The sequence below is a fragment of the Microcaecilia unicolor genome, chromosome 7 (genome assembly GCF_901765095.1).
Source record: "Microcaecilia unicolor chromosome 7, aMicUni1.1, whole genome shotgun sequence".
Lineage (NCBI taxonomy): Eukaryota > Metazoa > Chordata > Amphibia > Gymnophiona > Siphonopidae > Microcaecilia > Microcaecilia unicolor.
The window spans coordinates 208,582,054-208,596,313 of NC_044037.1; the positions used below are offsets into that span (position 1 = coordinate 208,582,054).

General features: G+C 41.8%; 1 protein-coding gene across 3 annotated transcripts in view; it reads right to left on the minus strand.

Moving 5' to 3' along the window:
- Positions 1-14,260, minus strand: part of GULP1 (GULP PTB domain containing engulfment adaptor 1) — a 360,071-nt gene that overhangs the window by 108,951 nt on the left and 236,860 nt on the right. For all 3 annotated transcript variants that reach the window (XM_030209287.1, XM_030209289.1, XM_030209288.1), the window contains one exon: positions 8,618-8,716. In XM_030209287.1, the coding sequence (XP_030065147.1) occupies positions 8,618-8,716 (99 nt within the window). The remainder of the gene's footprint in view (positions 1-8,617; positions 8,717-14,260) is intronic.

The window sequence follows — 14,260 nt, forward strand, 5'->3', positions numbered from 1 at the left end:
CTAAAGCAATATGAGAAAATACTCCAAATATTTGATGAAGTGCACTCTTATGCTCTACACCTTATGCCTCAATAAATCTATGGGGCTCTTTCAGTAAAGTGTGGTAAGCAGTTAAAGAGCAATTCTACACACTGGTTCCTCAATTTAGGTATCCCAATGCTGTGCGCTCAGAACCAATTCTATAGCGGCATTTTGGTGACAAGATTCCATAATAAAACTCTCTCTCTCTCTGAGCAGCATGCCGGGACTTCTTGCAAATATTCGGTACAGCCCTAGTGGGTACTGCTTGTTTGGGCAACCTTCAAAGTATTTTCCATTTGAAAGCTATTTTAAGGACTACAGCTAACACGCACCCACTGATTTTGCACCAGTATAGATGGATGGCAAATTGCCCTCCAAAAGCACAAGCATCATAAATATAGTACTTCAATAAGCTTTCTAATCCTCTAAACTTCCTGCAGTCTTTTAAGCACAAATCGTGCAGTACATCATATGACTCCAGTGATACACACATTTCAAAAGTAAACAACTTCTACAGAGTACATTCAAAATTTTATTTTAAATTTCCACCTTCCAAAATTTCAGACAGCAGATGTACAGATCAGCAGGACCCGAAGCACTCCAAAACAAGTAAACTCAGAAACACCACAGTTTATACATTCAACCACCTTTAGAATTCACCTTTGGATTTAAAAAGCAAAACCATGTGCATGTAAGCTGTGAATAAACAAATTAAAACAAAGTTTAAAGTAAATGCCCATAATATGTAATACGTGGTGTAGTAATAATGAAACAATGATGGAATATTCATATAGCAGGCAACCTGAGCCAACAGATTTATTTTCCACTGAATATAATTCACTTTGAATGAACTTGGCAGCTAATAGTGTGCTAAATCGGACAATGTTGGCACATTTAGACTGAGGCTGCAAAGAACTTCTGCATGAAGGAAGCCCTTCCCTCAATATTCAATATCTCTCTGTGAAATAGTAGTAATAAAAAAAGGAAAGTGCATTTTATAATATACCACTGAAATCCACAAAACAAAAGGAGCATGTTCCCACATGACACCTTTTTCTTTTGATGTACGCATAGGAAAAAAAAAGATTTTAAATGCTCCCAGGTTTCAATCGAATTCATGTTTAATGCGGGAAATAAAAATGTAATAAATAAGTAAATAAATACATAGAAACTGAATGTTGAGCACCTGATTCTCATAACATGTCAGATTTAGTGCCCCTTTTACCAGGAGAAAAAACAATCTCAGTTCTAGGGTATCCCTATAACCAGTCCCTCCAAATTATACACTGGTTATGGTTTATAAGAAATTACTACTCTACCTATTTAAAGTTATTCCGTTATTATACTTCCTCTGTGTACATCTGTATGCTGCACAAGTCGGCATGTTTGAAAATATAAGTAAGATTAAATAAAAATGCTACCAACAATAAAGAACGACAACATGGATGCAGCAGCTCATAGGTTTGCTTGCTTTGTTTTGAGTGTACTGCGATGATGGCTGCAGTGTGGTGTGTTTTGTGCCTCTTTGTCCCTGTACTATTTGCCTTTATAATGTTTCATCTTTTTATTAGGTTATATTTGTAAGGGTGAGTGAGTATATATCTTTTAGTCTCAATCTGGCTCAAATGTTGCTAGCAACTGTATTAGGGTTTGCAAAACAGAACTTACAGTGCCTGAGTGGCAAGGGGGAGTGCCTAGGTTTGCAGGTCTACTAGGAGTTTGAATGCTAAAATTGTTCTTAGGATACAGAGTAGTGACATGAGAGCACATGGTGGGATAAGGACAAGAGGAGAAGATATCATACTGAGGAAGAGAAATAACAGAGACTTACCTAATTGTTTTCAACTTTTAACATCACTCCATCTCCTTGCTCCCCAAGCGATGTAGCACCTCTTCTTATCACAATTAACTTTTTTAAAGCAGCGACACCATCAGAAAAAGCAGGCTGGTTCACCAATCTTGGGGGTCTTCCTTTAGCCTGTCCCGCACTCGGGAGCGGGACAGGCTGAAGAAAAGCCCCCAGAATTGGCTGAAGCAGCCTGCTTTTTCTGATGGTGCTGGCCCGGCACTGTTTTAAAAACATTAATCACTGCAAGAAGAGGTGCTACATTGGGTGGGGGGTGGCGGGGACAGACGATGCTGAAGCCACAGTGAAGGAGGATGCCAAGAGGAGCCACAAGCCTAAATTTTGGGAGCCGGTTGTTAAAAGTAGCTACTTTAACAACCGGCACCCAAAATTCTTAAAAAAACAAACATAAGGCTCTCGCGAGCTGGCTCCAGCACACCATTGTATATAACAGTGATGGCGAACCTTTCAGAGACCGAGTGCCCAAACAGCAACCCAAAATCTAATTATTTATCGCAAAGTGCCAACAGGGCAATTTAACAGGTGGTGCATTCTCCCCTCCCCCTCATCCCCCCTCCCTTTCCTGTCCCCCCCTCCACCTGCCTCCGAGTTCCAGGCCCTCCTCCCTCCCACCCAGTTCCGGGGTCCCTCCCTCCCTCCCAGTTCCATGCACCTTCCATCCAAATTTTAAAAGTCATCTATCTTACCTCGTTGGGATTAGGGCGGCGGCAGCAGCGGTAAAAAGCATGCAGGCTCGGCTTGGTGCGTAGGACCAGAGCTGAGAGAGAGAGAAGGGAAAACTGAACTAAGCACCGAGCCGAGCCTGCATGCTGCTGTCCTAACCCCAATGAAGTAAAATAGATGACTTTTAAAATTCGGAGGGAGGGGGCCTGGAACTGAAAGGGAGGAGGGAACGAACTTCCGGTGGGTGAGGCGACAGCACGCGTGCCCTCACTGGCACCCGTGCCATAGGTTCACCATCATTGGTATATAAGATACCACCAGTCTCTTAAAAGGTGCTAGAATCTTGGAACCAATTTCTAGCACAGGTGGCAAAAGCTAAAATAGTGGCAAAATTCAAGCAGCCATGGGACAAACAAAAAGGAACTTTAGTAGCAGAGCATGGATGGGAGGAGATCAGCAATCAAATAGGATCAGTGGTAGCAAAGTAAACATGGCTAGAGTGGGTGGACCAAGTATCCATTTTCTGTCAACACCTTCCCTTGGGGAAAAGATTTAATTGGAGCCTTTCATGGATTATAGGTGAACAATAATTTTATAACAGGACACATACAATAGGCAGAGAAGGCGCACATGTTGCAACTGTTTTACAAAGGTAGTATATGTGCCTATTTGCCTTTACAGCTTCAAAGCTCCTACACAAAGTTACACATATTCTGAGGCATGCCTACGTTTTCCATTTAAGTCTGCACAGATACACACAGAGGTTAAAGGAGTAGGTCACAAAGCAGGCATGCTGAAGTTTAAATCCTTGCATCTCCCACTGACACTGTGTACTTGGGCAAGTCACTTTACCTTCAGTTGCCTTAGGTATAACTTATTTCCCACTTGCAATAAAACTCATTTACCTGCATGCAACGCACCTTGACCTCTGGCGGTATAGTTAATTCTTCCACATTATCTATCCTGTTAGCAGTTAATGTGCTTTAGCGACACCTGAATTAACTGACAGGTGTACTCCTCACCCCTAATAGGAATTTCGAAAGCTAATCAAGAAATGTATTAAGTTATGTCCAATAAAAAAGTATCATCTTATTTTCTTTTCCATGTTTTATTTTGTTTTATTTCTATTGATTACCTTTAAAAGTGGACTAACACGGCTACCACACCTCTATACTCATGTTAGGTGCTAATGCAGCAGTTAACATGCTAAACATTATGACAAACAAATGTTTTAGGGGGTCTTTATTACTAAAGATTAGCTTGAGTTATCTGCAGCAGGGCCCACAGGAATAAAATGGGCCCTGCTGCAGGTAACTCAAGCTAATGTTTAGTAAAAGATCCCTTTAGTGCACTAAGGGGTCCTCTTACTAAGCAGCAGTAGGGCTAACGTGTGGGTAACGCAAACCAAAGCAACACTACCGCTGGGGTAGTATGGAGGGGCATAATCGAACAGCGTGGGCCAAATACCTGGCTGGATATCTTCGGGGCCGGCGCCATAAGTAGGCAGAGCCAGCCATCTTTTTCTTCGCTAATATGGTTGGGCCTGGCCAAATGTCAGAGTTCGCCGGGTTTGAGATGGCCGGCATCGGTTTTCGGACATAATGGAAAATAATGCCAGCGATCTCTAACCCAGCCAAATCCAAGGCATTTGCTCGTGGGAGGAGCCAGCATTTGTAGTGCACTGGCCCCCCTCATATGCCAGGACACCAACCGGGCAACCTAGGGGGCACTTCTAAAAATTAAAAAAAAAAAAAAACTTGCTCCCAGGTGCATAGCTCCCTTCCCTTAGTTGTTTAGTCCCCCAAATCCCCCCAAAACCCACTCTCCACAACTCTACACCATTACCATAGCCCTAAGGGGTGAAGAGGGGCACCAAAATGTGGGTACAGTGGTTTTGGAGGGCTCCCATTTACCACCACAAGTGAAACAGGTAGGGGGGGTGGGCCTGGGTCCACCTGTCTGAAGTGCACTGCACCCACTAAAAACTGCTCCAGGGACTTGCATACTGCTATCAGGGAGCTGGCATAGAGGCTGGCCAAAAAGCTTTTTTTTTTGGGTGGGAGGGGGTTGGTGACCACTGGGGGAGTAAGGGGAAGTGATCCCCAATTCTCTCCGGTGGTCGTTTGGTCAGTTGGGGCTCCTTTTTGAAGCTTGGTCAGGAAAAATAGGGACCAAGTAAAGCCGGCGAAATGCTCGTCAAGTCTGGCTTTTTTTTCCCATTATCGGGCGAAGCCGGCCATCTCGTGAGCATGCCCCCATCCTGCCTTCACTAACCTACCGACACGCCCCCTTGATGTTTCGCCGGCTCCGCAACGGAAAGCAGTTGAACCCGGCCAAAATCAGCTTTTGATTATACTGATTTGGCCGGGTTCAGGAGATCGCCGGCCATCTCCCGATTTGTCTCGGAAGATGGCCGGCAATCACTTTTGAAAATGAGCTGGATGGGCACCCGGAGGTAATTTCAAAGTTAGTGTGTGCTGTTTCCCATGGTAGAAAATATTTTTCTATTTTCTACCACAGTGGGCATTCCCAGCATTAATTGGCAGCGTAGCCACATTGGCGCACGCTGCCTGAGTAGCATGTGAGCTGTGGAAGGACTCAGGAAGTAAATAGCCGTGCTACTTTTATTGCACAGCCATTTACTGCCCCATTAAAAAAAGCCTTTTTTTCCTAGCCGTGGTAAAAAAAAAAAATGGCCCAGGGTGTGTCTATTTCATATGTCCACACTACTGCGGGCCACTTTTAACTGCAGCTTAGTAAAAGGTCCCCTGCATCCTTCTTCAGAGAAGTCTCTCACCCCTCCTTCTACTTTATTATTTTATTTTGATATATTCTATATTCAGCATTTAACCGACCATGGTTTACCGCTTAAAGAGGGGCATTTTCAACTGGGGACGCCCATCTCTAATGGCGCCCATCTCCGAGGACGGCGCCGCAAAGGGGCGGGGCCGACTGTATTTTCAAACGAGATGGGCGTCCATCTTTCGTTTTGATAATACGGTTGGGGGCGGCCAAATCTAAACATTTAGGTCAACATTAAAGTTGTTTGACCTAAATGCTGAGATCGCTGGATTTAGAGATGGGCGCCCTCGGTTTTCGCCGATAATGGAAAACGATGCATCATCAAAAACGAACAAATCCAAGGCATTTGGTCATGGGAGGGGCCAGGATTCATAGTGCACTGGTCCCCCTCACATGCCAGGGCACCAACCGGGCACCCTAGGGGGCACTACAGTGGACTTCGCAAATTGGTCCCAGGTGCATAGCTCCCTTACCTTGGGTGCTGAGCCCCCCCAACCCCCCCCCCCCCCACAACTATACACCACTACCATAGCCCTAAGGGGTGAAGGCGGGCACCTACATGTGGGTACAGTGGGTTTTGGGTGAGTTTTGAAGGGCTCCCATTTTCCACCACAAGTGTAACAATTAGGGGGGGATGGGCCTGGTCCGTCTGCCTGAAGTGCACTGCACCCACTAAAACTGCTCCAGTGACCTGTATACTGCTGTGATCGACCTGAGTATGACATTTGAGGTTGGCATAGAGGCTGGCAAAAAAAGTTTTTAAAGTTGTTTTTTTGAGGGTGGGAGGGGGTTAGTGGCCACTGGGGGAGTCGGGAGGTGATCTCCGATTCCCTCCAGTGGTCATATCTGGTCAGTTTGGGCACTTTTTTGGGACTTGGACCTGAAAAATGGGACCAAGTGAAGCAGGCGAAATGCTCGTCAAGGCTGGCTCTCTTTTTTCCATTATCGGGCGAAGCAGGCCATCTCAAAGCATGTCCCTGTCTCGCCTTCGCTACTCTACCAAAATACCCCCTTGAAGTTTGGCCAGCTCCGCGGCGGAAAGCTGTTGGCGCCAGCCAAAATTGGCTTTTGATTATATCGATTTGGCCGGTTTCAGGAAGAAGATGGCCGGCGATCTCCTTCGAAAAGAAGCTGGATAGGGTACCTTTTTACTATGAAGCGGTAGGGCTAATGTGCAGGTAGCTTGTGCCAAATTACCACTACTGCAGGGGTACCGTCAGTGCCCTGTGGTAGTTTTGAAGTTGATGTGTACTATTTCTCATGGTAGAAAATAATTTTCTACCGCGGGGGTGTTCCTGGCAGTAATCAGCAGCACGGCCACATTGGTGCACGCTGCCTGATAACCGCATGAGCAGTGTGTGAGCCCTTAACGCTAGGTCACTGGGTGACGTAAGGGCTCAGGGCAGTAAAAAGCTGCGTGCTAGTTTTATTTTTAGTGCATGGCCATTAACTTCCCTATTAAAAAATGCATTTTTTCTCAGCTGCGGTAAAAAATGACTCAGCACATGCCAAAAACACACGCCCATACTACTGCAGGCCATTTTTTATCAGGCTTAGTAAAAGCGCCCCAAAGATAGGACTATATTTTTGGCAGTCCAATTTATGTGGTTACTCGGCCTTAAGTGCTGCATATTGGCACTTAACTGGCCAAACGCTGACTCCACCCACAAAATAGTCTGTTTTCACTTAGGCATTAACTGCTAATTTTCAGTGGTGATAACCATTTAAGTGCCGCTGAAAATTTGAAGATAGCCCCGAGGAAGCAATTTAACCGGTCAGTGGTTATTTCTGGTATTAAATCATTTTGAATATCGAACAGATTATTTTTGTTCTTCACTTCTCATATTTTCTAATTGACTAGGGTCTCTTTATTCTTCAAGAAACCTATAAAACTGCCATCAGAGGTTTAATCTCATTTCCCAACTAGTCCTGCCCAATTATGCTCTCACCTATTCACCCTTAATTATTTGTTTGTCCTTGAGATAGTCTAAATCCCTGGTTACTTATTGCACATGTATTAATTTGCTTCTTGAAGTTACTGTAATTTGTGTTATATTCTGTACATTATTATGTTTTATTCACTTTATTATTTCTTTGTAAGCCACATTGAACTTGAGTCTATTTCGGTCTAATGTGGGGTATAAATGTCATGAATAAATAAATAAATAGATAAGGCGAGCCAGTAGCAATAAATAAATGCATTATGAAAACTGGTCTTATATACCACGTTTTCCAAAAAGGATTCACAGCGGTTTACATAACAACAGAGAGAAATAACATATTGAGTTAACTCTACAACAGAGAAAATGTAATAAAACAATTTAAAACATAAAACTAACAATCAACATAGCAGATTCCAATTACTGATCAAATAGAAAGTCTTCAAAACTTTCCTAAAAGAGAAGTAGGAAGGTGAATGTCTTAAATATGATGGTAGTATATTCAATAATCTTGTCCCAAAGAAAGGAAGAGAGTTCTCAACAATAGTTTTAAAACAAACATTTTTCAAAGAAAAGGCTAATTTCAAAGTTCTCACAAAACCCAAATGTCTAATGAGATGGGAAAATCAGCAATTCTCCTAGCTCCTCTGAATTTAATCAAAAACTGATGTGACAATTAAACATATCTTAAAATTTATACGCTGACCTACTGATAATCAATGAAGAGCATTCATAGAAGATGACACACTATCAAAACGGCCCAGCATGCAAACCAGCAACTGAAGACAATTATGTAACTTACTCGTAATCTGAAGGTATAATGAATTACAATAATTCAGTTGAGGCAGCAAAACTGTTTGAACTAGAATCTTGAAATTCTCCTGTTGCAAATATGATCTTATTGCTCTAAATTGCCTGACCTTATACAAATACTTTTTACTAAGTGCTTCCTAGAATCTACTTTCTCATTCATAGGACCAGGAAGAGTCTAGTTAAGGACAGAACTTTGAAAGGCTACTCATAGGAGGTCCCACTAAAATTAATGTCAGTGTGCCTATGAGCGTTTCTGTGTAGAATTAAATCTATAATCTCAAAATGCACATATATTAATTATTGGTCGATTAGGTAAAATCTCACATTGCTACTAATTATAGAATATGAAAAGAAACACATTATATCAACTGTTGGTGCTCAGTGCAGTGAAGGAAGAAGGCCAGAATATGATCAATTTTGTACTACAAAGAAGTCTGTAGAACAATTCTATCTTGCAGTGAAAAAGTGCCTTCATATTTTTAGTTAATTAACAGTGATTAATGCATCTTACCTTTATTTTTGGCTCAAGAAGTTTGACACCATAGATTGAAATTTGTAGTTCGACCTTTGGGGTTTTCTGGCCTTCTGATTTTTTTATATGTCTTGCGAACTACAAAATAAAAAAAAATACATCAGTGATATCCTTACATAATACATCAGTGATACCCCCTTAGGCTCATGCATCTAGTATTATCTATGAAGCTGTTTTTAGTTTGGAGTTTTTATTAACCAGTTAGATATGCTACCCCAAACATCTTAAAATATAAGTAAAAAAATCTCCTTTAAAGTTTGTAAGCACAATAGTGATCTTTTGATTCAGTAATGAAAAGCTTCAAATATATTAATTTATATATGTTCAATAGAAAAGTGGGGGAAGTACACAGAACATGGCTCAAGGAATTCTCTCATGTGCGTGTGTGGGCATGTCCGTGCATTTGCCTATGTATACACCAGTGTCGTGCATAACTGCATGTATGTAAATGAACTGGCATGCTAGTAAATGTGTGTTTATGTTATATGCATCAGTTCTCAGTGTGTCTGATCAGGAAAGGAGATGATAGGGGAAGACCTATTTATAATACTATGAATCAATGCTTTTATGCTGCTGTTGTTGGAACTGTTTTTATCATTTAATGGAAGGGGTGGTTTAATTTCTGCTCTACATCTCATCAGACAGAGCAAGTTCACTGCTACTGCGCAGGGCTCACCACCTCCCCTTCTGTGACTACAGCTGCTTTCCAGATCTCTGCTTCCACAGCTTTCCAACTGGCTAGATCCTACCCCCAGCCTCTCCTGGAAAGAGGCAAGCCAGGCTCACTAACACAGGTGAAACATGCAGATAAAAGTTTTAAACTTTGAAAAATGTTCAGACATCTTACTGTAATATAACACACTGGTCTACATTTTTTGTTATTGTTTAGAAAGTCATCTGCTTCAGAGATAACTCCTTTTAAAAAGAGAAGAACATCTCAAAAATGGCATTTTCTTTGAAAAGCATCCAAATTGCGATTTTTGAAACTCAGATTTCAGATATTTTTCTCTGCAGTGCGTCCAAATCATAAGGGGGAGAGTTGGGGTGGAATTTGGGTGCTCAATTTTTCTGTCATAATGGAACAAAACAAACACGTCCACGGTTAAAAGTCTGACGTTTTGGACTAGACCTGTTTCAATCACAACTGTCACAAGAAGATGGCCTAAATGACAAGATAATCACTGGAGGGATTAAGGAATGATCTTCCCCTTACTCTCCCATTGGTCACTGACCCCCCTCCCACCCCCCAAAGATGTAAAAGAAACAGTACATACCAACTTCTGTGACAGCTTCAGATGTTATGTACAGCCCTAAGCAAGCAGGTCCCTGGAATAACCTAGTGGTTGGTGAAGTGTACAGTAGAGAAGGGGACCAGGCCTATATTCTACTCTAACTGGTACACTTGTGGTGGAAAGTGTGAGCCCTCCAAAATCTATTGTACCCACATATAGGTGAAACCTGCAGCCATAAGGGCTATTATAGTGATGTACAGTTGGGTACAATACGTTTTTGGTGGGTTTGTGTACCTGGGACTTTTTATGTGAAGTCCACTGCAGTGCTCCCTAGGGTGCCCCACTGCTCTGCTGGGATGTCTGTGTGGCCAGTCTACTAAGAATGTTGGCCCCTCATACATCACAATGGCTTGTTTTCGTGCATTTTTCCCTTGGACATTTTTTTTTGAAAATTGTCCTAAAAGAGACACACTGAGCACAAAAACATCTAGCAAATGGCCATTTTCAATACAAAGTTGGACACTTTTCTGGTTTGAAAATGTTCGCTACTGGATTTTGGCCATTATTCGCAAAACGTCCGAAAATCGGATTTAGACGTCATATCGAAAATGCCCCTCAAGATGTGCTATTTATTGTTGATTTGATGTGCTAAATTCATATATGACAATTAAAACAGCTGATTGTCTACTGTTTCCAAGATACTTACATTTTCTGTACATGTATTCTGTAAAAATTAGCAAAAGGATTATATACATTTATTAAGAAAGAAAAGAGAATCTGTTATGTATATATATGTACATTATAATTTAGACGTATAATTGGCACTTCTTGGCTTATCTGAAAAACAGCATCTCTTCTCAATATTCAGCAATGGTTTGCAAGCATTTGGATTTACTCACACCTTTTTCAGTAGCAGCTCCAGGTGGAGAACTGAGAGGCTCCATTTGCCCTGATGGAATTGCTTCATTCCTGCAATGTCCTGGTGAATGTACTCACTGTGCCCATTGCTTAATGCTCTACAACTGAGTGAAAAAAATCTAGATGATGTGCAAAAAATGCATCTTTAGTAACATGCTGCAGCCAAGGCTTTTGCATGCTTTGAGGTGTTTTTTTTTACCAACTACTTGTAGTTGTCTGCCGTATTTCCCCCACCCCCCAAATTGTTGTCACTAACAGTAAGATTTTCCGTACCATCTTTTCCTTTCCATACAGTGCATGATCACTTGCATCATCTTGAAGTTGACAAATCTGAGGACCCACAAAGACACCTTTATCTTGGCTTCATTTAACCTTGGGAATTTTCCATGGAGGTACTTGAAAGCTGCTTAGTTTGTCATTAGACACAGCTTTATGTGTTAAGGGTGGCAACAAGCAGTGTATGCAGAACATTTTTCTTCCCAGGATCCAATGATTGTCTGGGCAGCCTAGTCTCTCAATGTAGTGGGAATCTCTTGAACTGCTATCCCATTCACAGAGAAAACAACAGTATTTTGTACGTCCAGTCTGTAGACCAAACAAGAAAGCAACAACCTTCAAGTCACCACAAAGCTGCCACTGGTTACAGTTTATGCAACTTAAAAGTTGTTTCATGTTGTCAAAAGGCTTTCTTCAAAAGAAGAGAATAACCAACTAGAACTGATGGCTTTAAGACTTGCCTTTGATGAATCAATGTACAGTCACCACTTGTCTGGATCACGGATTTTATTTTTTATTACATTTGTACCCCGCGCTTTCCCACTCATGGCAGGCTCAATGCGGCTTACATGGGGCAATGGAGGGTTAAGTGACTTGCCTAGAGTCACAAGGAGCTGCCTGTGCCTGAAGTGGGAATCAAACTCAGTTCCTCAGTTCCCCAGGACCAAAGTCCACCACCCTAACCACTAGGCCACATGATGTTGTGGGCTGCCATTAGACCATCGAAGTTGCAGGCTACAATACCATTTTTCATTATGAATGGGACAAGATCCTTTTGATGGTCACAGAATATAGAAACCCTATTACCTCCTCCCAGGAGTTTCCACTGCTGTAGTCTAGAGCACAACAGCTCTACCTTACTCATTGGTAATTCCAAATCCCTGACAAGGTCATTCACTTCACCGTGTGTTATGAGGAATAGTTCAAATGAGGATGGAAGGAAATCTGGATTACATGACATTGATGTTTCTGGACCAGAAGTTTTATCCTCTTCCTTGTCAGACTCAAGTAAGAATGATTCAGGTGCTTAGGAAACCAGCACTATTTCACAGCTGATAGAATGTTTGGATATTGCACAGTCCACTTTTTCTTCTTTGACAAACCTTTTCAATTGGAGGTACCATGGAGAAGTAACAATTACTGATATGGACTGTCAGCTCTCTCCTAATCATTAGTACAGCAAAAGGCATAGATTTCCTTTTCTTGTTCAACCACTGGTGAAGATTTGTTCCACAAGTGTTGCAACATATGTATGGGGCCAGTATCTTCTCCTAATTTCCTATTTTGGAGCCAAAATAAAGATGGTAGACTTTTAAAAAAAATATTTCCATTTTATTTATGCAATTTTATTTATTTAATACATTTATACCCATATTTTCCCACTAGTTGTAGGCTCAATGTGGCTTACAGAAAACTGTAGTAGGGCTACAGTACAAAAAGTACATTTATACAGTATAACAGTAAGATAATAAACAAACTGGCATCATTTAAACAACAAGATAGTAAAGAAAATATAAAGTATTAGTGGCCATGAATTATTTGAAACCAGAAGTAAATCTAATTATGTTGCGCCTGGAGAATAAACCTTTTTGAACAGGATGGACTTCAATAATTTTCTAAAATTTAGATAGTTCTGAGTTGATTTTACTAATTTGGGTAAAGCATTCCACAGTTGAATTCCTATGAAGGAAAAGTTGGAGGCATATATCGATTTATATTTAAGGCCAATACAATCTGGATAGTGTAAATTTAAGTAAATGTAATTCATATGTGCATTAGAACATGTGCACAAATGGAAATAAGAATAAACAAAGCAAAACAAAGTCTCAATTATTTAATTACTAGTAAAAAAAAAAGGCCCGTTTCAGAGAGCAATGAAACGGGCGCTAGCAAGGTTTTCCTCGGTGTGTGTATGTTTGAGAGAGTGTGTGTGAGAGTGATTGTATGAGACAGAGAGAGTGAATGTGTGGGAGAGAGAGAGAGAGAGAGAGAGAGAGAGAGAGAGAGAGTGTGGGTGTCAGTGTGTGCGTGAGAATGAGAGTGTGTGTGAATGTGAGACAGTGAGAGGCATAGAGTGTGTGGTGGACAGTGTGCGAGAGTGAGATAGAGACTGTGTGTGTGGCAGAGATACCTCCCCCCTTCCCTCTGTGTGGTCGCAGGAACCCTCCCCCCTTGTGGTCCCTCTTTCCCTGTGCTGTCAGGTGTGGGGACCGTCCCTTTGCCCCTATGTAGAAAAATTTCCATGTCTCCATGCTATCTTTGGGAAACATATGATAGATGGCCCTTGCAATGACATGACCTAACATTAGGCATGCATGGGTTCTGGAAAGTGTTGAGGAGAAGCTTTTGTAAAAAGGGGGTGGGGTAAGTTTTGTTTTAATACCATCTTTATATTTAGGGATCCTCAGTGTTTATCACCCCATTTTTGTAGTAGAAGCTGCTTACTGAGCTATTGTGTGGATTGTCCGGAAACAGTGTGTTTGCCTTGGTTGAAGCTTACTGTGTAGGTGTATGAGCTGGCTCTGTTGTTGGTAAGGTTGATTTGTTTATCACATAAATGTAAGTGGATTACATGTAATACAGCACAGTTTATTGTAGTTCCCTGTTGTGAAAACTGAGAGGGAAAGCGGCAAAGAGGTTAAAAGGTTGTGAAGGGCAGAAAATTAAAAAGAAACCAGAACAAACCTGTTGATGTCCCAGGGGAAAAAGATGTCCTTGAAATATTTTGCAAACTGTACATGTTTCCTCACAGAGAGCATAGCTTTGTTGTAGTAGAAGCTGTTTTTTTTTTGTGCAATATGCAGGCACAGACACTGAGGCCTCAAGGGCATTGTTTTTCTTTCACATGGCATTGAATGGTTGAGGAAGAGAGTGAGAGCCAGGCTAGGCTTCCACCGCAGCTTGTTTCTGGAGAGAGTGAAAGGTTTTGTTAGCCAGCAGTATCCCGGAGTCCTGGGGATACTGTTTCTGATGCTTTTGAGGTCAAGTTTCATGTTGTTATGCAATTCGCTGAGTGTGATAGCTCCGCCCTCTACATCATCACGTTGTGACGTGAGGGTGGGGCAGACACTCATGGGATCTTGCAACTACAAATTTTCATTTAGAATGTTGGGGTTGTGAATTATGTGTGGATGGGGCGTGGCTGAGGACGGGTCTATGAGTGAGAGTGAATGGTGCTGACAGCCTAGCCTACCAA